This window comes from Harpia harpyja, chromosome Z (assembly GCF_026419915.1).
Source record: "Harpia harpyja isolate bHarHar1 chromosome Z, bHarHar1 primary haplotype, whole genome shotgun sequence".
NCBI classification, from domain to species: domain Eukaryota; kingdom Metazoa; phylum Chordata; class Aves; order Accipitriformes; family Accipitridae; genus Harpia; species Harpia harpyja.
In genome coordinates, this window is record NC_068969.1 from 53,349,541 (window position 1) to 53,372,765 (window position 23,225).

Here is a 23,225-nt window from a genome sequence, read left to right on the forward strand (position 1 = left end):
CTCTGTCTTCAAAATGGCTTTTACAGCCCTACCGCCTAATAGCTAGCTTTGTAGTATGCAGGTTTCCAAGACACCATTTGAATGCCACCTGACTCAAAACAAAGGTTAATTATGTTTGAAGAATAGCTGTGTTTTGCTGTGCATAAGCCAGAGTGCATGAAGACAAATGACATTATTTGCAAGAAGGTTTGTAGGTCCTGTCAGAGTTTCAGAGAAGCCTTTTTTGTTGGTTTCTACCACAACACAATGTTCTGTTGTGCAAAATTTATGTAGGACTGGTTGCATCCTCGTAGTGGGATTTATATAAAGATCCTGATTACTGCGTGGTTCCAGAAGGGCATGGGAATGCAGATGAGGATCTGCCAGAACAGTTTGAAGACCTAACTGAGAAAAAGAAAAGTACATCAGTAGCATTACTAAAGACTGTAGGAAAGCAAGCTTTCTATTCAGAATGGGATTGGGAAAAGGGACAAATGTGTTAAACCTTAAATGCAGTCAACAGGAGATCTGCTATTCCTGTCATCTCTACAAATCTATCTGCTAACAGATTCCACCTTCCCTTTACACGTTGTGCTCCTCAAGATATGTATGTGGCTAAACATTGATAAATGCTTTCATTTGAAGTGGAACTTTTGTTTCACTCTAATACCTGACATTACACTACCACTAAGGTTTTCAGGCTGTAAATGTTGTTTTCCTCTCAGATGTGGTTTAAAATTCTTGGAAATGTGTTTCTGAAGTGTTTTTTTTAATAGCTTTGAGAAGCCTGAGCTGATGAATTTTTTTGTGAGGTACTCATGGCCACCCCTTGCCTTTCTGTTCAGGTTAGAGGTCTTTGTGGTTCCTCTTTGAGAAGGTAAATACAACATACTGCCTTGTAGCTGAATAAACGAGAACAGTCTCAGTTCATTCCAAGAAGCATGCTGGAGATGTTGTAGCCTCTTTTGGAAAAATAAAATTAGTTCTACAACTCTTCAGTACACATGCTGAGGTTTTGATTACTGACTTCTTTAAGATATTACAAGAGGGGAAATAAATACCTGCTTTCTGCTTCTTAGTTGGCCAATAACCTCTTTTTTGTATTGCTGTTACTATATGGAGTGAAGAGACTTCTCTCAGAGCAGCTTGATAAAATACCTTGGTACATGTTTTCCCTGGAGCAGGTTCACTGCTGTGCCAGCAATATCAGCTAAAGGCCAGTTTAGATCACTTAAAATATGCACCATCTTCTTCCTTTTTTAGGCATGTAAGTGTAAACACTTTCTGGCTATGGTGAATGACTGTGAAATGAAAATATTGAGAAGCAGGGGAGTGGGGAGGGAAGGACACTAGGATAAAAGGACTTGGTTGTGTGCTTCACCCTCAAATCTGCTTTGCAGGCAGTGCTTGCTTCTTACTTTCCACATGTTTGACAGGCAAGTGTGTGCTGTGGTGAATGAAGAAACTCAACTGCTTTAGCACTTAGGGAAGCAGAAATAAGAATGAATCTACTAAAATACCAGTGATCAAAGAGGACGGCTGTGGTTTGGTTTTGTTTGTTTAACAAGAATACAGTAGGGAACTTTGCCAAGAGGAAGTCAGATGAGTTCTTTGTGTGCAGTATTGGATAGAACAGCTCAGTGGTGCAGATTATAAGTTTGATTTCTTTGCTAACATGGATTTAAGGTGTGATCACAAATTTAGTTGTCTGTCTTTTTGTATTTATCATCTCCATTATCATAGACTGTGCGATTGGATTCTTCCCTTCAAATTCAGCTATTTACAGTACAGATTCTGTCTGGGAAATGTCTGTCTAGACTCTCCTTTTGGTTAAAGGAGAGAAATAGCTGCTTCTGGAGTGTGATCCATCTCATTCCAGTGTACCTTGGGCCTAAACAGGCCAGATGAATTGGACTCGAGAAGTTCCTATTTCTTTCCATTGACCTAAAGAGAATGCAGAGAAGCAGTTCACATAATGTTGTTTGTGTTGTAAAAGTGTAATATTAAGGAGACCACTCTGATCCCTAGTGTAGTTACCTAAGTGTAGTTCTGAGAGCATATAGTTTCTGTCACAAAACCATAATTGGGCATTACTGTGAAGGCACAGGCTGATATAAGAGGTAACCTTGAGAATCCCTTGAGAAAACTGCATTGTCTGTCACCTGCACCATTAAAAAAAAGCACGCACACACAAACACACACACATATAAATATATATTCATTTTGACTTACTAAAACTGTAATTAAAAAAAAAAAAGATACCATTGCCAGAATGTGGCTTTCCTATTCATAAGATACTCTTTTTCATTACCTGTAAGAAATAGCGTACTGTTAACTGATACAGAGAACAGACACCAATTTGAAAACAATGCATTTTTGCAAATGTACTAAGACAGAATCTGTTCAGGTGATAGATTTTGAAAAGCACTGGAGTACAAAAATATGTTCTTAACTAATGATTTAGATAAATGTAAATTCTCCTGGAAGAACTGTGGTTCAGAGAGGCTTTTCCATGTTACAGAATGGAATTGTGAGGCTGTGCACTGGCTGAAGTTATACAGATATATCATGCTTTGATGCGTGTTCAGTTTTTCCCCTTTAAAAGGCTATTTTATTGAAGTTAAATTATTGTAGAGATATGAAAAGTTGTAGTTTGCTCTGAATTTACCCTTGGAGGGCCAGCAGATCATTGCTTTTTCTCTGAAATTAGATAGAAGGATCCAGATGGCAGATTTCAAGCCTATCAGGTGTTTAAAATATGCCCCTCAGCTAAAAAGAAGTATTATAGTTAAATCTGTCATGGCCTTTTTATTGCTCTGTGTACACTTGACAACTGCAGCCGTGAAAGAGAGAAGCTACAAGTAGCCTAGTCAGCCTCAAGTGGAGTAGGGCAGTGGTTGATTTCTTTGGCTGCCCCAGGGAGTCTGATAAATGTACAGACCTGGTTTATGGAATCATTAAATCCATCATGGTATAAGCTCCCATGAAGGGAGTGAATTTGTTCACGTAGTTTCTTCCAGATACTATGGTAGGCATTACAGAAGTAATGTAAGTGAAATTTGGGGGGGGGGGAGGATGAGGACACCCTCCCCACCCCCAACAGAAGAAGAATCCCACATCTCTTAAGGGGTCATCAGTAATAATAGTAATAATAAAGTGCATCTGGGCTGGTGCCTTCTGCTGCATTTCTCAGCTGGCACTCATTCAGAACTGTCACATTAGGCTAAGTGCTGATAATTTGTATCCCAGAATCCTTTTATCTGAACAGAGCAACATCTCCGCTGTGTACTTTTGGTAAAGGAGATGCACTGCTTTTCAAATATCTTTAAAAAGCAATACAGGCTTTTCTGTACATTTGACAAATGGCTGCTAATCATGAAGAAAGAGTAAACCTGTTTGTGCTCTTGTAGTAACTCTAAGTACTTGCAGTCAAATCAGCTTTCAGCACAGGGGTGATTACTGCCTGATTCAGAGAAGAGGATATGTTTGGGTTATTTATTTGCATGCATATGTAGATGTTTATATAGACACTGATTTGGGGAGGCTGCTACAGTTTTGGCTTCTTTGCTTCTTCTTGCTTCTTTCTCCAATTAAAAAAAAAAAAACAAACCAAAACCACAACTAAATAAAGCAGACACTTTCTTTGTTTGTTTATTCAATAAACCATAAGGAAAGATAGCCTATAACTTGGTGTGCGTTAGCAACAGACTTATGTTGTAAGAGAAGAGAGCAAAAGCCTTATCCAGAAGATCATATGATCATAGTCCTGTATAAGCAGTCTCTGATAGCTCTGGTGAATTGTAAGGGTTATTTCCGAGAGTAAATGTGCATGGCTGGAGTGAAATGAAGTGCCATTAGTGATGCTCCTTTTATGAGAAAGTTGCCCTGCAACAAGGTCATCCTGAGTTAACTGTGCTTATGTCTGAACTCTTCCTGCGATTTCAGATTCCAGCGGGGCGACTACCACATCGATGTCTGCATCAATGACTACCTGGATGTGTTCTGCCCTCACTATGAAGACTCGGTGCCGGAAGATAAGACCGAACGCTATGTTCTGTACATGGTGAACTTTGACGGCTACAGCTCCTGTGATCACACCTCCAAGGGGTTCAAGAGGTGGGAGTGTAATCGGCCACATTCCCCGAATGGACCATTGAAGTTCTCAGAAAAGTTCCAGCTCTTCACGCCCTTCTCGCTAGGATTTGAGTTCAGGCCAGGCCGGGAATACTTCTACATCTGTGAGTATATAGAGAATTACCACTGTTGCACAGCAGGTGCAAGAAACCCAGCTAATTTTTCACCTATGCTCTGTGGAAATACAGAGGGCCAAACGGTATATAATGCAGATGTCTTACAGTGAATGCCAACTTAACTATCCCCAGATACATTAGCTAGGAATCTAGCTAGTGAAAATGAGATTAAATCACAGCTGCTTTTCTCACATGAAATAGCATGTGGCTACTGAACCGTGGTTGACTTTTAAAGCAAAATGCACTAATGAATTTATTCCAGCACTCTGAGGTGGAGGAGGAGGAGAAGGGGGCAAGAAGCTGTCCCCAAATATAAGGAAAAATAATTAATCATTTCCATGTGAAATTCCTCGATTTTCTTATTTGCTTAGATGAAATACTCTTGTCTCTGTAATATTTATCACCCAAAGAAAGTGAGGTCTGTGTAGTTTGTAAGTGTATGGCTGCTGATGTCTGTAGTCTAGTGGTATTTAAAGTTGTAATTTCCTGGGGTAAATACTCCTAGCATCAAGCCAAGTGGCTCCTTTTTTCCTCCTTCCCTTTTTTTCACCCCCTTTTTCTTGGACAAGCTGTTTCTGTCAGCATGGGCGATGTGGGCTGCTGTGGGAGCAGGTGGCAAGCAGGGGAGTGTGAATGGGCTCCCATACCTTCACGCTCACTCCCCAAAGCAATTTTGAGCACCCTCCCAGAGCTCGGCACTCCCCTTCACGGAGGTCTGCATCAGGGCTGCTCTGGGCACCTACAGGAGATGCAGGATAACATCTGGGGCTAAGGAAGTAAAAACATCGGGAGGTTAAAAACCAGTGGGTTAAGCAAATTGATTCCCTGATCCCACTGTGCAGTTGATACTGCTTCAGCTGTCTCGTTTGTTTAATCCTCCAACAACGATCTTATTGCATCAATTTGTTTTGTACCTGAATCTTCCACTCCTAACAAGTTTTGACTGCTCCAGTAATATTTTTTTTTCTGTTTTTGTTGTTAGACTATAGAGTTGAAAGCTTTAGACAGACTGTAGATCCCAATAAATATTGCCTTCATATGTGTAGCTGGCTTTTCTGCTGTGAAACAGTCATTCCACCTCATTTCACCAGAGAAACTGAGTATATACGATCCCTGTTTTTCAGCCTCATTTCTTCAGCATTGAGATTTTTCTTTTCCCTTTCTAAATCCACAGGGAAATACATTCCTTTTGGATAGTTTTCCATTAATTTCTTTTTCTTCCAGCAAATAAAAACCTCTAATGAGTCGTGGTTCAGCATCAGAAGAACAGTGTCTTGTTCTTGTGCTGAAGCACAGTAATAATACTAAAAATAATTTTGAAAAGCAAACTGTAATATTACTTAAAACTGTTTTTTAATATGGTCATGAGAAATCATGTAAAGATATCAGAGTTAAGAGGTTAATGTTCTAGGATGAATAAATCTGTACTGTGTTGGCCCAGTCCTACTCGTGTCACTCACAAAAGCTTCCCATTAACTACAACAGGAGTTTTGTGTCATTCAAAACTCCAATATCAGGGTCCCTGGGAATACTGGATTTTTTGGTGGGTTTTGTTTGGTTGGTTGGTTGGGGTTGGGGTTGGGGTTTTTTTATTCAATTCCTGAGCATCATCAGTAAAACAAGCAGGAATACTTAAACTAAGGAATGCATGGTCTCAATGAAATCTAGCACAGGGATGGCATTGGTAGCTGCAAGCATTAAAAAAAACCCAACCCAACCCCCCCCCAAAATGGTTTTCTAAATTTCAAAAAAGAAAGAAAGAGAAATGTTTAATTAAGGTGAAAACCAAACATGAAAGTGAAGGAAAAAAATATGAGAAATCTTACCTCGGTCTGTCTACCTAAGAGCTTCGTTGTTAGAACGTACAAAATCCATTGAACTCTCAAGCAAGACGTTATTATTCAAATACACTCAGGTTGCTTATGCCTGGTTTTCCTCATTGGGGTTAATTTCAGTATTTCATGGAAAATCATTATGTATCTACTATAACATTCATTTAACTAAGTAAGTCATTTAACTGTCAAGGGCTCCCTTCAAAATAATTGTTCCAAAGAGCTTTAAAATATGAAGAGCTTTATGATATTCAACTGCATTTAGATGGAATTATTTTTTTCTAATGAAAGGTAAAATATCAAAAAATTACTAGCAAAGAGATGTTCATTTACTGGTAGCTTACTGGCCTGGTATTCACTCAAATTAAATTTTTAGGCATGTTTCAGGACACAAAAGCATTTTTCCTCCTTTTCTGTAGTTTAAGTATTTTTTTCCTTCATCCTTCGCTCTGCTGCGGACAGTAACAAGATTGGCATTGCAGCAGTTGCAGGGAAGCACTGTACACGAAGTTAACAATTATACGGAAACCTTCTCAGGGGAGAGTTGTCCATCCTGGAATGTTTTTCTCTTAGTTTGTGCTGAAGAAACAAGTTGGTGCAATGTTGTTCCATGTTTCCTCATCAAAATTGTCAAGCAGGCACTAGTCCAGGTTACAGAGACTGCCTTTGTTACTTTTCTGTATCTGCATGTTAAAGAAATTACTGATTCGCCAGGGAAGGTTTCCTTTCCTCAGCAGTTCTGAAACCTTTGCCCTCTCTGTGGGAGAGGGGGAAGGCTGACTATGTAGCATCAGTCTGGTATATTCTATTTAAGGGTTACAAAATATGTCTTGTAGTCTAGACCTCTGGACGGACAGAAATATTAAGTGGTTGGTTAGGTATTTAGCTTAATTACTGTCTGGTGCTTTTTTGAAAATCTTCGCAGTTTACCTTTTAAGGATGTGACTTGCCTCTCTTGCTTCCATTATTTTCAGAAAATGCAATAATTTTAGAACAATCATTGTCTCTTTTTCTGAACTGTTGGTTTTGAAAATGCCACTTTTCTTTCTTACGCCATTGCCTTCATATATTGTTCCGATGAACTGATCTCCCTTCTTTGCATGTTCATTCTAGGAAAACACACACAAAAAATCTATCTTTCTGATATCAAATTTACATTGAAGAAGTGAATTCAACATTGCAGACATGCAATCAACAACTACTGCTTGAGTTTACTTTTGAAAGAAGAGAAGGTTAAATATTTACAGATAAGTTAACTTTTATTTGGTTAGGGAGTGCACATTGGGGGGCTAGGGAAAGTAAATAATAGATCATGACCTGAAGTCTCAATTTTTACTTAGTTCTTAGCAGGTGCTCACCTCAGGTTAGTGTGTGTTAGCCTGAAAACAGACGAAATAGTCTTACTACTGAAACAGAAGCAAATGAAATATAGAGAATGCAGAAATTAAATACTTACTTGTATGACAGTGATTTTAATGTCCTCTGGAAGGGAACAAAAGTTTGGGTACGCAGGTTAACGTGGGGCACTGTGCAAGGGGAGATGAACACAAAAGCAAGGAAGGGGGGAAGAAAAAAGATCCTAAAATGTATAATGTCATGTAATTATATAATTCAAAATAAGGGTAACATTTTCATTACTTTAATTTAATTATGAGTGGTTTATTTTTATTAATGTGCTAAGTATTGAATAAAATACCAGTAACAACTTGGCAAATGCTAAGTATTGAATAAAATACCAGTAACAGCTTGGCAAATATACATCAGAGCTGTTGAGATAAAAAAAAAAAGACATGGCTAGAATCAGACTGGTCCAGATTACTGCAGAATTCTGACCGCAGCTTCCGTACCAAGCTCCTGTGTTGATGTAAGCTAGACCCCATTGTTCTTTTTTTGAAAGCAATGTATCATTGGTGTTGTGTCAGAAGTTGTACTAATATTAAGCTGTAGCATTATGCTTTTCTCTGAGTGATCAGTCCAGTTATTCCATCAAAGAATTTGGTATTTGACATGATTTATCCTTAAGAAATCTATGCTGGTTTTATCATCTTATCCTCCAAGATTTTATATTGTTATGGGAGAAGGTGCTGCCCAAGCATTTGCACAGCAGAGTCGCACACACATGCCACAGTAGTATTTGGGTCTGGGGTTGTATTCTCTCTCACTGGGTCCTTTTTCTCTCCTCTAGGCAGGTTCTTTCTCTTTCCTGTTTTTTAGGCTAGTTGTTAGTATGTCTCCTTTTTCTGGCTCAAACCAGTTCTGGGGCTTTCTGAATCTTCTTATTCCTCCAGTCAGAGAATAGGTCAACGTTAAGCAAAAGCATTAAGCAAGTTATGAGTTCTGCTTTATCATGAATGACTACTTTTAAGCAGATAAAAAAGTCCTTAAAGCCCTCCAAAACATATTAACAGCCTCCATAATTTATATAAGTTCCTGTGCTATTATAGCCTCACATTCTTATCCCATTATTGCCACATGCTGTTTCATCTGGTTTGGGTGTGGTCCACATGCTCATGTAGCTCAGCTTTGCCACTTTCCATAACAACATGTATTGTTTATTTAGTCATTTGATCACTGTGAATATTGTCAGTTATGCATGTTTATACCCTTTTCCTACAAAGACCAGGTAGATTTGCTTTTCTTCACAGTCCTCTTGCTGCTCTCCTGTTCTCCATGAGATCTTGAAGGTTTTTGCCAGCAGCTAGCAGGCTTTACATGTAATGTATCTAAACATAACTTAAGTGGTTCTTTTCCCATGCTTATTAAGGAAAGAGCTCCTTTCATCTTTTAAAAATCCTGTTGTCTTACCTGTGGTTTATTTGTGTTACTTTTTTGATTACTGTTTCTCTCTAGTTTTATCTCATGTGTCTTTCTGATTTTATTTCAAAATGCTTTTGCTGTTTCTTTGTATCACCTTTAATGATGTGTCATTATCACTGTATCTTTGTTGTCACCATTTATTTGCATGAAGCTTCTGACTGTCAATTCAGGAATCTTTTGTTGTAACCATATTGCTCTTGACCACACCAGGATAGTATGCTTTTACGATTTGAATTTAATTATGGTTATAAATAATATGATCTTTCTTAAATTTGTGATTAAATTAAGAAATTCAGTTTGTAAAGTTGTACTTACAGTTGTACATACACTTCTTAATAACAGCCACTCTCCTGTAGTCCTTTTCCTCATAGGATATATTCCCCTGGGAATGTGCTGTTACTTATTCCCTTGATTTTCTTAATGTTTGCCTTTGTTCCCCATCATCCTTGTTTCTCTTTACTAATTTCTTCTTTTCCTGAAATTTCTCACTGTCATCTCCTGAGGGCTTTTATTCAAATGACATTAGCTGCTGCTTCTGTAGGAGAACTTGTGATTTTCATAATTTTGAATATGAAGTTGTCTCTCTCCTGTTAGCTTGTTCCATCTCTGTGACTGGAAGTTGTCCTCACCATGTTCCAAAAACTGTGGAACTGTTTGAATCCTGCTGTCATTTTTCTCTAACAGTGGCCAGGTAGTTGGACCATCTCTCTGCAACCATCTGCACACCTCTGGAGGGTTCTCTGATTCAAAAGATCTTAAGGAAAGAACAGTAGTAGAAAGAAGTGTTTATAATCACCCACTTCTTTTTGTCTTACTTTTGCCTATTAATTAGGTAGTTAGCTTGTCTTATTAATAAGGTCTCTAGCTGAACTTTTGTTGAGGCAGTAACAGTCTCTGATGACAGTTAAGCTGAACTTTGTCTTCTCCCATCTGCCCTTTTGTGAGTGTGTGTTTAAGTGTTAAGGGTTTGTTTGTGCTATTATTTTTGTTTAGTCTCTCCTACAATCCTCTAGCAGTTTCTCTGTCCTGTCCAATTCCATGTTTTATGACGAGGTTAATTTCTCGGAGAGTTACTGGCTTTTTGTCCCAAAGCTGTAAGCGTATTTTAAAATCATTATCAAGTTGTCTTACTCCTGTTCCCTCCTTTCCACCTGAGATGCTGCCACGGTCCACTCGGTGGACTCGTGATGGTTCGTTTGCTACAATCTCGAAAGTGCAAAATTAAGGTGACCAACACCAAAGGGGATAGCAATAATCACACAGTAAAACTTTATTGTATTGCCTGTAAAGAGGCACGCGATAGTTAGAGATGGGTGAAAGAAAGGAGAAAAAGTAAAGTTAAGTTTAGAGAGAGGAGAAAGAGAAGTTATAGCTACCACCGCTGATCTCAAGACATCCTAACGGTCCCGGGTCCAGATAATGCTGCGTCGTAGAACCTCTACTGAAATGCTTTCTCCAGGTGGCCTAGCCACTGAAGTTCTGGACATGGGGGAGGACACAAAACCACCACTGCTTGGTAAGGATTGCTTGGTAACCACCACTGCTGGTGGTGGTTGTGGTAAAGATTTTTGATTATTAATGAGGAATTATTGACAGAGTTTAGAAGTCTAACTCACAGGGAAGAACTGTACATATCCCTATACAAATCAGCAGTTAGCATAGGAAGGGCACTGTCCACTTTTCATGGAAATTATCACAGACCTAACAAAAACTCTCCATGACTAAGAACCTGGAATAGCTTCCCAGATTGCCAGCTTGGCTGTTATTCTTTTAGGATTGGTTTCAGTATAGCAAAAATTAAGAAAGGGGACTTCACAGAAGCAAGGATGAATAGCCTATGATACGGTATGGGAGAAAACTACTGAGAAATCTTTACACTGTAGTTTATTAGCAGTTACTTGGTATTTTTCATGTGCTCAAAGAATGGTATTAAACAGCTGCATAGAGCTCATTGCTCTTGCTCAAGCACCAGCTTAATATTAGCGGATATCAATTGTTTTGCATGAACAGGCACAACTCACTCTAAGATGATTATTTGATTTAGGGATCTCCTCATGTTTGCCAGAGGTTTAGTCTGATGTAATGGGAGCACAAACCAGAAAGACTGTGAACTATAATCTTGACCTATTAGAAAAGATAAATGTGAGTCCCCCCAAAAAACCCTACACTTCTCTCTCTCCTTTTTCATCCTGTTATAGACCTGGAAATCCTGCTTTTTCAGAACCAGTTGGTGTTGTCAGTGTAGCAGTTTACACCACCGGCTGTAGGTCTGCTGGTAGGAGCTGCTGTCTGAGGGCATAAATGTAGTATTTCTCAGGTTTTGAGTCTGACTTATTTGAGGAAATTCCTGCTGTAAAAGGAGATAATGTAAAGAACCCAGTATGACTACTCAGTTGCATCCTGGAGAGTATTAGAATCAATCAAAGGTTGCTGTAGACAAGTTGGCTAATGGTTAGGTTACTTACTTTTTTTTGAGGAAGTCAGCTGTTACTTTTGTATCTCAGCTGGGGCAGGATGGTAATATTTAACTGGTAATACTCTAGAAACACTTTTTTTTTTTTTTTAAACCAACGTTTGGAATATATGGTTTCTCTGTAAGCAGTCATACCAGTAAAGACAAATCTCTTAACCAGCAAACTGACTTTGGCATAAGTGGCAAATTATACCATCTTGGAAATTCAAAGAAAGCACAGTGGCTGTTTTATCTATGCATTTACCAATGTAAATGTAAAGACACTGTCAACCTGGATTTAAAGTTGCCTTTATGTAAAGGAGAATTGCTTCTTCATGTTCACCAATGCACCCAATACTGATTCTTCTTCAGAGTGTCCTTACAGCTGTGGGGAAGAAATTAGTTTCCATTTTAATGGTAATACTCTGTGTTTCTGTTTTTCTGTTTGTAATTATGATAAAGACTGGGCATCTCTTGCAGTCACCCATTGTGTACGTAGTATATCTGCTTGTTCAGGCAGTTGGTCATTTTGTACACTTCTAATGCTACTTGTCTCTCAAAGTCCTTGGCTAAATCTCTATGTGGCTTCTTGACCAATACCCATGATACCTTTTTCTGTAGGACAAAATAAGGCTTTCCGTATATGAAAAGAGATTATTTTGCTTTTTCCACTGAGCACAGTCTGCAATTGTATGAGAAGATCTTTCAGTAAAACCCTTATTTGGGAGGTTTTTTTTCCCCTCATATCCATAACCCATATGCTGTAAAAGTCCTGGTTTGGATATTTCCCCCCCCTTGAATCTGTCAATACTGGGACTCAAAGTCAAAGATTTGGCTTGGGGCAAAGTTTGGACTTTAGCTTTAGAGTTGTGCAAGGTCTAGAGAAATGAGTAGAGCAGATTGATGGTAAGTCTTGTCATGCCATACTCAGCTTTTACTGGGAGCACTGGAATCACTGTATTCACTCCATAGGCTAAATTTTTATTAAAATTTGTTTCTACTCGTGGAATCGGTTGACTTAAGTAGCAGATATTTTGCTTGGAAAGTGAGGACTGGATTTGTCTTTCAGCAAGTGAAAAAAAGCTGTTTGTCTTCAATTCAACAGATATTAGTTAATGCAGCTACTACTGGTGTTTGTGTTTTCTCTTTGCTTTTTGAAAACACGAAGTCAGAAGATACCTTTTGCAACTCTCTCTGGACATCCTGGTTCGCACCAAAAGCTAAAAAATGAAGGTTAACTAAAGAATGTTACTAAAGGATGCTGAAGGAATTACAACCATTTTTAGTGTGTTAATTGCACTTTTCTTTTGGGGAAACATTGTTTATTGCCAGGTCCCCCATTAACCTTTTAATCAAGATCTGATCAGCATAAACACTGATGCTACTCTGGCAGCAGTGGGCTCAGATATGCCACTCTACTACAAATCCTGCTTTGATAGCTAGTTTACCAGAATCACTCGAGATGTTCCGAATGAAATCAAAGCAATTGAAAGGGTTTGATAAATGTGTACTTTAAAAAATATTTTGTGTGATAACATTAGAGAGACAAGGAAGGTGACCTTTAAAAGGGAATTCATGCTTACCCTAGTGTGTAGATTAAAGGACTGGTTTCTGTTAGAAAGCATCAGAAGAATTAAGTGCTGGTCCTGCTAAAAAGAAAGCAGGAACAATCACCAGTGTCTAATAGATTTTGACGTTGGTAGTGTTCTTAGAATCCTCAAAGGGAGTGTTAAAAGCTGTTGAATAAGTTGGGACTCAGGAGAAATCTATATAAGAAAATGAAGAGAGAACCCACAGAAGTGCTGGTCTCTATTGTTTGAGTTTTTCAAAGGGAGTGACTGTCTTTCAGATAACAAGTTGAAAGAAGATGATTTGGCTTCATGTGCTTCAAAAATTCAGTGGCATTAAGATCCTGATAGCAGCAGAAATACAAAAGAGGGGAGAATATAATATGTATCTGCAACTTTGAAAGCTGTCTCATGAGCATATTGCATAAGGTCTTCCCCTCTGTAGGAAGACCAGTGACTTGTGTTGGTTTCTACTGAAGTACTGATTTTGGACGTTAGAAGAATGAGGGAGTGCCCACAGACAGAAAGGATGAGAGACAGGGTTTCCTTTCCTCTATCTTTTTTTCTTTCTCATCTAACATGCCTGATGAAGGCCAGTGCATTTTGTAGGAAAATAAAGCATGTATTGACTGTTGTTATGTGATCATCAAATCACAAATGTTAAAAAGATAGATTGGTTAGACCTTGGGTAAAAGACCTCCAGGGAGCATTAGGAACTTAATAAGGCCATATGTGATACACCTGCCTTATGGGAAACAGTGACTAAATGTTTCATACTGGTGGCTGTGGATTACTGTAATTTTTAGCATTTGTGATTCTTGCAAAAATCCCATTGCAACTTTCTTAAAAGTAAGTATTTAAATTCCAGTGTTCTGCTGGAAGTGCAATTGAATGAATTGCAAACAGCCCTTTAAATCCTGATGGACCATTCATCATTCCTTACTTTAAATCAGTTTTGATGTTCAACAGCTACAGCTTAACATCTCAGAGGTGGCTGCACTTCAATGGTGGGTGAGAGTCTTTGCAGTGGTACTTCACTGGGATGTTATGAGATTAATAAGGTGAAGCATGTAGATTCCTTGGATGAAAGAACTCATAGAAGTGGAGAGTATTATTAATAATTATCTGAGGACTTATAACTCTGTAACAGTGTTCTAATTTGATTCTGGAGCAAACTGAAACCTGTTTAATGAGCTGTTGTATTGGAAGTATGTGTTTCGTCGCATGGAGCAGATGCCAACAGAAATGGAAATAACATAGCAGTGACATTTGGAATAACAGTGTTGTACCTCATTGCCTCCATGTCATCAGCATGTTAGTCTCCCTGTGCCTCAGACTAACTCACTAAGGCAGCACTTTCTCTGCTGATACTATCTGTGTGTCATGATACAAACTGAATATATATTCATGCCTGCAACCAATAGACTAAAACCAAACTCCCTCAATGAAAAAATGCTTCCACATGCTGAGCAATTGGCTGATGATCTTGTTTCATAAGTTAATATTCAACATTTAACTCCATATTTTCATAAATACTTGGATTTGAAAGAAGCAAATTTGTTTCTAAGCTACCTAACCCTCTGATATTAGAGGAGGCCATAAAATAGGAGAATGTTACAGAATTCTCAGTAACTTTTTCTTTTTATTCCTCAGTAATACATACTATTCAAACAAGGTGGCCAAGACTTTGGGCTCAAAGTGGCACATGTAGTTAATACTCCTATCTCCAAGATTCTTGGCAAGTCAATATATATCACATAGAATAAGATTTTTCACAGAGTATTCAGAAATGCATAGAAGTGCTTTATTCTGAAAAAATTACAGAAAATTTTTTTCAGACTTCCAAATGTTTCCACTTTCCCTCAGGAAAGCAGTAGGTCATCCTCAGATCTACATTATTGATCAAATGAGATTTTTACTGCCTCTAAAATCTCCCTGGCTTCCCTTTTACATCATGGATATTTAATATTTAAAGTGTCAAGTGGTACAGCCAGCTAGATACAGTACTGCTTTAGTGAATTAAGAATGGCTTGAACGTGTATCAGAATCTCACTCGTGCCATACCTCTATGCACAAAAGTAACCAGGCTCCTGATGATGGATATGGGGAATAACGTTGCTGTTGCTGATCTTCTGGGGGTGAAATGATCTTAATTATTTGAAAGATAATCAGAATGGCAGTATATTAATCAATTTAAAGAGCCCTGACAATTCAGTCATAGTGGCATCCAAAATGTGTTCAGAGAAAAATACACCAGAATGGCTTAACGTACATTATGTTTTAAGAGTTGTAGGTGGGGATATTGTGAAGATATGAGCTTGGATTTCTTCTTAAGTGTTTTTTGACACATCTGCTTTTAGTAATACTGGGTCATCCTTCTGTGTCTTGATGACTGTATTGTTAAAAAAATGCATGTGGACTACTTCTCTCTAATATTTTAGGGTTTTGCAGAAGACGTTCAGCTGTGAGGCACTGAAGAATGAACTATCCTACAGCACAGGGCCCTGTACTGGGACTAAAGTCAGGATCCCTAGCAGCAGCTGCAGCAAGGCTTACTGTCTGTATGCATGTGAATGTATTTCTGCCTGAGAAATCTTGAGCAGAAATGAAGTAGCCTTAGGCTGAAAAAGGTGTTGTGTCTTTCTTCAGCATCCTGGGGACTGTAAAAGAATGCAGCCTCTCCTCTTGAAGAGGGCTTAGTATTAAGACCTCTCTGCTTCTGGCTGGTGATGCACAGAAAAGTCATGAACTTGTCTTTCCCCAGGCGAATGGAGTTATGTGTACAGTTCCTGTTGGTGCTTCATGGAGGTGGGATCTGACTTCCTTAGGTCTCTTCTGTAAACAGCATCAAGAAGTAGAAGGGAGGAATGGCATAGTCAAAACTCCATAAGCATATCAGCAAGGTAGAAAATGTGTTTCTTTCTTAGACAGGTGCAGAAGCAAAGCATATGTTTGTTTGGAAATAAAGTATGTTCCAGTGAGGATGGTGACAGTGTTGTGTAGTTCAAATGTGAGTAACTAACTGACACGGGTAGGTTATTGTTCAGCAATCTCTTTTCTCAAATTTTCTTGTATTTCACAAGACTTTTAAAATTATTTTATTAGCAGTTGAATATAAGCAGGCAAATTATAAAGCTACTGGATTTTCAAATTAATAATCATGTGTAAAATACATTTAAAGTAAGTTTATAACAAGACAAACCAGTTGAATCAGTTGTCTGAAGCCTTGAAATATGGATATTATTTATTTTTCACCATTGATAGTGCTGTATCTCTTACCTGGGTCTCACTGGAGTAATCTGTGTGATCACAAGACTGCCTCTGAGGAATGAAGCGTCTCCTTGACAGCTGTTCGGCAGTGTGCCTATGAAGAGCCCACACTCAAGCCCACGCACTTTGCTGCAGTACTGAGTTTCAAACTTAAATTGGGAGGAGTTTAGCTGTCTCCCATTGTAGCACTAAAAAATGCCGACTAGGTAGCGGAAGCAACAGCTGTGTCACAGCCTCACAGATTGTTGTAACCACCTCCCACATCTGTACAGAATGTGCCACTTCCAACTTATAATAGGAGAGTCTTGGGTAGCTTTCACTGCTGACCCTTTCTCCCTGGCCTGAGCAGATCGATCAGCCAGTGTGGTTAGAAATCAGTGCCAGAGACAGGGTTCCTCATCTGTATTGCTGCACCTGTGTTAGCTTTGCTTAGAAACATACACCAGTGCAACAGCATTTTTTGTTCACAGTCCCACTTGAAATACTCAGTGGCAGCTCAAGCAAAACTCTGTAGATTAGTCACTGTCACGTTTAGGCATTAAAAGTGGAATTAGTAATTTATATTAATCACAAATGTTTCTCCAGGTTTTATTAACAAGCAGATTGGCTGCCAAAATGCTTTCTGGAAGACATTTTTTTCTCTCAACTGCCACAGAGAACAAAACAGTTATTATAGGCATTTAGATAAAGATTAACTGTTTCAGCAATTCATTTGAGGAAAACTATTTTATTATACATTCCACTTCAGCACAGACCGTCACTGCCAGCATGATTTGTCGTCTCCTTGATAAAATTATACAGTGGAGACACAAGATGCTGTAGTTCATTTTAAGAGCAGAAACAGGTTAGTCAACAAAGCAGAATGAGGTTAAAAAACAAACTAGACCCACATTTCTTAATTTTTTGGCAGGTCCAAATTTCCAATAGAAGTGAGATGTCTATCTAACTGCTGTTTTAGCACATTTTGGTTCCTTTTTCTTCATGCTTTCTCCTTTCTTTGCCGGCATCATGCCTTTTTTTCCATCAAGATGGCTTCATGTGCCCTATTTAGATCTCCAGGAAAAAGTAGTACAGGTAACCGCTTCATATTCTGTGCATCTGCAAGTAGTTCTGTGGAATACTGTAGGAGTGGTCCATGAACTCGGTACAGGTTGTGAAGAAATTACTAGAATGATAAGAAGGAGGTCAAAATGAATGTTGCAGTGTTTAACAGCAATGCAGGGCAGACTGCCAACACAACCTTCACACTTTCACATGATTTGGACAGACAAAATCAATTTCCTAGGATACTACTTTTTGAGGTTATCAGGTTCCAAGGAATTAAAGAATAGACATGCTATATTTTGTTCTATTATGGCTAGCTCCCTTTTTTCTTCCACTTTTGCATTTTAGAATGGTATAAAATGAAGGAAATCAAAACACAAGTGAAAAATCAGCTGTTTGCTACAAAGGAGACAAACAAGGGTTGAAGGAGAAAAAAGCTCATTACAGAGACATTAGAAAATTAATTGATTGGTGGCTCTGACAGTTCCCATTGGATGTCTAAGGATCCTGTGAAAAGAAAGTATAGTCTCAAACATAACATTTCTTCCTATTATTTCTTTCTCTTGCATAGAGACTCCTCTGAAGCATCACTAGGTTCCAATTATTTTCAGTGAAATATTTCACAAGAAAAGGGCATGATAAAATCAGTAGAGGTAGTGTTATTCCCATGAGAAACTTACTATGGCTAATACTCAAACAGTAATAGGGAAGGCTTCTGTTCAGCATCAAACTTGAGAGATTTCCACAGGGATGATTCTGTTTCATGGGGGTTTTGGAACTCCTGTGACATGCAGTTAATGTGCCCCCTCTTTCCCCACAATTAGTATGGGGCAGGTGATGAATTCAATTCAGTGGGGTCTGAGAACTTGACCATATCCATGTCTTAATATAAGCATGTGTCAAACTTGCAGTGAATCGATTTAGTGAAGGATCTTTTACTATTTTTTTTTCCTAAGGCTGAGTGTTGGCTTAGAGGTACTGTTCTTTCAAAAATGACAAAATATTTGTAATGTTTTCTTCTCTAATCACCAACCTTTTTTCCTATATTTATCATGTATTTATTTAGCAGCTATGTGTGTATGGATTGTATGTTATTATATGTGCATATATATACACATATAAAAAAAATAATATGAAAAAGTCATGTGTTGGTTAAATCTTTGATAAAAAATAATCTTTTTGTGTTAAAGGCTTTAGCTATTGTGATTATAAAAATGCTAATTTTGTCAAACTAAAAATATACATAATTTTAACTCCACTGAAAGATAAGATGTTTGTAATATAAAATGCCAGTGAAGTGCCTCCTGAGCATTGTACTATACTTTCACTAGGTTATCATTCTCCTCTATGGCTGAGCTGACCAGTTGTTCTTTCTTGTCCTCGATGTGGTGTAACCATGCTATTATCACTACACATAGCTTATGCTTTCCAAAATGAAAATGAGGTTAAAGATAAATTCAACCCGAGTTTAGATAGGGAACTGCTTGCAATACTTCTCAAGGTAGAGGTGTGACTATCATCTATTTAACTTTGCTTCCCTGCTGTGCTTAGTTCCTCTTTCCTTCTTCCTGGTAACTAACATGGTAATGGATGTGCATTCAAGGAGAAACATTCCCACTGAAATCTCTCCTGTTGAAGAAAATGGCAGAAGAAGCCATGTTCTACAAATGTGCTGCAGCTTCTGTAAGGAAATATGTCCACTTTTCAGAAAGTTTGCCACCAGAATCCTTGGGATGCAAAATATAAAATGTTCATTTTCACTGGAGTTCTCCAAACTATATGTCTTGCCATGCTATTGCTGCCTTCTTAATTGAGGGAGAAACTGCCTTTTCTAGTAGCTCTGCAGTTACCCAGCACCTAATTCTGTGTAATGGTCACTGTTTGCTGTGAGGGGTGATTTGAGGGCACTGTACACTCTCAGACCTTTGAACCTCTCTCTGCTTAGCTACACCAGCTGCTTGTTCTCATCAGAAACAATAGCATTGCTTCTTACCAATCCACAGGATGATTTAGAAATGCAATAATCTGTTCGAGATTTTACACAGGTCTAAAAGATATAAAGATATACATTAAGAGTTAGCTTGGAAAAAGCTCTTATAAAGGACTATCTAGGGAGAATATTTCTTAATATGCTAACCTAGCTGAGAAAAGCTATTTCTGCCTAGGACTTTTTCATTTCAGTGAACTAGAGAATATTTTGAGTGAAAAATAGTCTTAAGCCAAAACCAAATCTCTTGGGAAATGTGGTGCCACATCTATGTTGTAGGCAGAAAAGGAAGAGAAGATTTTCAGAACTGTATTGACTATGAGGATGAGGAACACTGTGCTTTAGTAAAGTAAATTAAAATTACACTTCTGGTACTTGTGTGAGTACAGCTGGATTTTCACGAGGAGGTATGCCGTTCCACAGAGTGCTTGTCAACAGCATATGGTATTCTGTGTGCTAATATGTACATGTAAACCTGCACTCCACCCTTATAAATATGAGGTGAAATTATAAGCAGAAGTACCTTCTACAAAGGAGTCAGCAAAGAAAGCCACACAAATAAAACAGCTACAGAAGGTCCCACAAAATTGCCCTAGCTCTTCAGCAACTGTATTCTAGGCTGAAGAAAGAAGACCCTGAAACAATAGCTTTCGGGGGGGGGGGAAGACTAAAAGTAGCGGTAAGTTTTTTTCTGTGCCATTTCATGAAGAAACAGCTTTTTTTATTTATAGACATTAATTTCCCACTGATGGTTTTGCTTCAGGTTTGAAAAGTAAATAGAGATTGTGTATGTACATCGAATGCTAAAAATTATTAATTTGATTCACTTTAACTGGACTTCTGAAAAAAAATTCTGACAACTGTGCACACAGATTACTTGATCATCATGGTCTTTTTTGACTTGACCATCAGTGAAAATGACATTGATTTCGGTGCATTTAAGTGGAATCTTTATCTAGGCTTTAGGGGACTGATCTGAAATGCACCCAAATACACAAATTAAAAAAAAAAAAACAAACACAAAAAACCAACCCACCTAAACCTGGGGTAGATACAATATCTGTAATTTATTCTATGTAAATTGCACATATGTGTCTTCAATCCTGTTCTTCCTTGATCCCGGTCCAAAAGTAGGTAAAATAAATAGATTGTATATTACAGGCCATATGTCAGAAGTGCATAACATTCCCAATTACAGTCATAATTTTAGAAGTACTTAGCTGTCACTTAGGTATCCCAATAGTTGGCTAGATTACTAAAATGCTTTGTATATGAAGCACTGAGTTCTTCTGAAAACATGATCTGTATTGCAGATTGTAAACATCTTGAAAGCTTGTCAGTAGGTTCTTTTGAATGGTATGTTTGTATTTTACCATTGTATTTTATTTTGTTTGGGTTTTTTTTAAGTGCAAATACAATATTCTTATCAACTTGAGCCTCATTTCTGCTCTCCCATATTCAAGGGCTAATATAGTCTAGTATTGTTAGCTGTTCCTTCCTTTTAACACAAAGTGCAACTGTTAGCTTAGAAACACATAAAAGAGTCATTGTAATGTTGATGTGGATGGAAACTGACTTGAAAGTACAAGGTTTCTTTTAGGTTTAACTGGTATTTTAAACAGCTGTCTCTCAAGAGCAAGTGTGTGTCTCAAGACAGGTAATGCTTTAATCAGTTGGAAACATCTAGATGGAGAGACCAATAAGAGAGGGAGCTGGACCATTGGGCTGTCTTGGCCTTTTCCTCAGGTGCCACCAGAGTCCTGCCATGCTCCTCAGAAGTGGTGGGAGCAGGGCTAGTACCCTCTCCTGGTATGAAGGTGCTCCACTGTTCAGCAATGGGATTTCCTGTAGGGCTTACTGTCTTAAGTTGTGCAGCAGACCCCTGACATTAAGCTAATGGGATTTTTTTTTCGTGAGCCCTGTCATGGTTTAACTCCAGCCAGCAACTAAGTACGACGCAGCCCCTCACTCACCCCTGCCTGGTGGGATGGGGGAGAACTGAAAGAGTAAAAGTGAGAAAGCTTGTGGGTTGAGATAAAGACGGTTTAATAAGTAAAGCAAAAGCTGCACATGCAGGCAAAGTAAAACAAGGAATTCATTGAGCCCTTCCCATCGGCAGGCAGGTGTTCAGCCATCTCCAGGAAAGCAGGGCTCCATCACGTGTAATGGTTACTTGGGAAGACAAACACCATCACTCCGAACATCACTGCCTTCCTTCTTCTTCCCCCAGCTTTATATATTGAGCATGACGCCATATGGTCTGGAATATCTCTTTGGTCAGTTAGGGTCAGCTGTCCCAGCTGTGTCCCCTCCCAGCTTCTTGTGCACCCCCAGCCTACATGCTGGTGAGGTGGTCTGAAAAGCAGAAGAGGACTTGACATTGTGTAAGCACTACTCAGCAGTAACGAAAACATCCCTGTGTTATCAACACTGTTTTCAGCACAAACCCAAAACATAGCCCCATATCAGCTACTATGAAGAAAGTTAACTCTATCCCAGCCAAAACCAGCACAAGCCCACAGGTGGGTACTTTATCAGCAGTCATGTCTCAGATGGAAAAATTTTCAAGAAAAATTAAAAAAACCCCACCTTTGTCCTGAGCCGCTAATGACCATCATCCGTGGATACAGCCATGTGAACCTCCTTCTTCCCCAAGCAAGTGCACAAAATTTCCATAATTGGAGCTGATGAAAACTTGTCTTTACAACCGCCATCATCTTCCATTGGAGGTGGCTCCCACATGTCACTGCTGAGGCTTGGGCTGAAAAGCAGACCTAATGAAGGAGTTTTCCAGCCCTTAGTGCATCTGTGGCACTTGTTCTCCCTGCTGTGATGCCTAGCGCACTAGCCATTTGTTGGCAAGTTCATATTTCACACTGCAGGGAATTGAAATGATTGAACAGACAGGAGAAGAGTTTTATTTGCAGTAGCCTGTCTATCCTTAGACTCTGATTTGGCATAAAACATCCGCTTCATGATCTGTTTCAAGGCCAGTTCCCTTCCGCCAACAAAGGTTACGACTTCAGGCAAGCTGTGCCTTCGCTGGCAGGAGGACATTTGCCTGAAGACTTGATTTAGTCAGAATCAAAGCATCCTGCCACAGAAATCATTTTTTCAATTACTTCTGAAAAAGCAGCCAGACGGTAAATGTATTAACATATTAAACAGTGAGTAAAGGAGGCCACTGACTTCTGTTGTATGGGTTTTTGTGAGAAGTTGATATAAACTATATCTGTGTGTATGCGTGCATGTGTGGCTAGGAATAAACATTCATTGTTGTTCTGACAGTAAGAGAAGTGACAGATAACTCTACATGTACCTGCTTAACTCTGCTGCAAATGAGCGGAGTCAGTAACTAAGTAAATCCATTGGTTTCAGCTACAGTTTATGCATATTTTCAATTTGCAAAGTTAATTTGTGTAATATTGATGTAGTTTCTGTTAAAGTCTTAGGAAGTAGGCCCTACAGCATGCAATAGAGATAAACTGATGTGTCAAATCTTTTTTGTATTCATGGTGGGGACCTCATTTCAGGGGTTATTGTCTCCTACCAAAAAAGTCAATTTTTGAAAGGCTGATACAAATTTCTTTGCAGAAGTGTCATCTTGATCCACACTTACATATGTACAAATAAAATTCATGTTCCTTTTTGCAATAACGTAGTTAGATTCAACCTTTATTAGAGTGAGTAGCTTATTACCATCTATGTACTTCACTGCCATTGATGCACAGTCTTTGCAACATATGGCTATTTTTCCTCCTTAGAAAAAAATCCTTTCTCTACCTTAAAAAAAACAGTAATTGAATATTTGCATATCTCCAAGGAGCCATGCAGGTTAAACTCTGCATTCATCTTCTGCAGTTCTTAGGCCACTTTTGGTTTAAGAGTAAGAACTATTGCTTTTATGAAGTGCCTTTTTCTATAAAGTCAAAACCTCACAGCAGTGCACAGAAAGCCAGTGCTATAAAGGAGCTAAGTAGAGTCTTTAATAGAGAGAGCTAGGTTGTAAGTGGTTTTGTTCCTATG

General features: G+C 38.6%; 1 protein-coding gene across 2 annotated transcripts in view; it reads left to right on the top strand.

Moving 5' to 3' along the window:
* EFNA5 (ephrin A5) overlaps positions 1–23,225 on the top strand; it is a 216,678-nt gene that overhangs the window by 170,717 nt on the left and 22,736 nt on the right. For both annotated transcript variants that reach the window (XM_052778278.1, XM_052778279.1), the window contains exon 2: positions 3,925–4,217. In XM_052778278.1, coding sequence (XP_052634238.1) covers positions 3,925–4,217 — 293 coding nt within the window. The remainder of the gene's footprint in view (positions 1–3,924; positions 4,218–23,225) is intronic.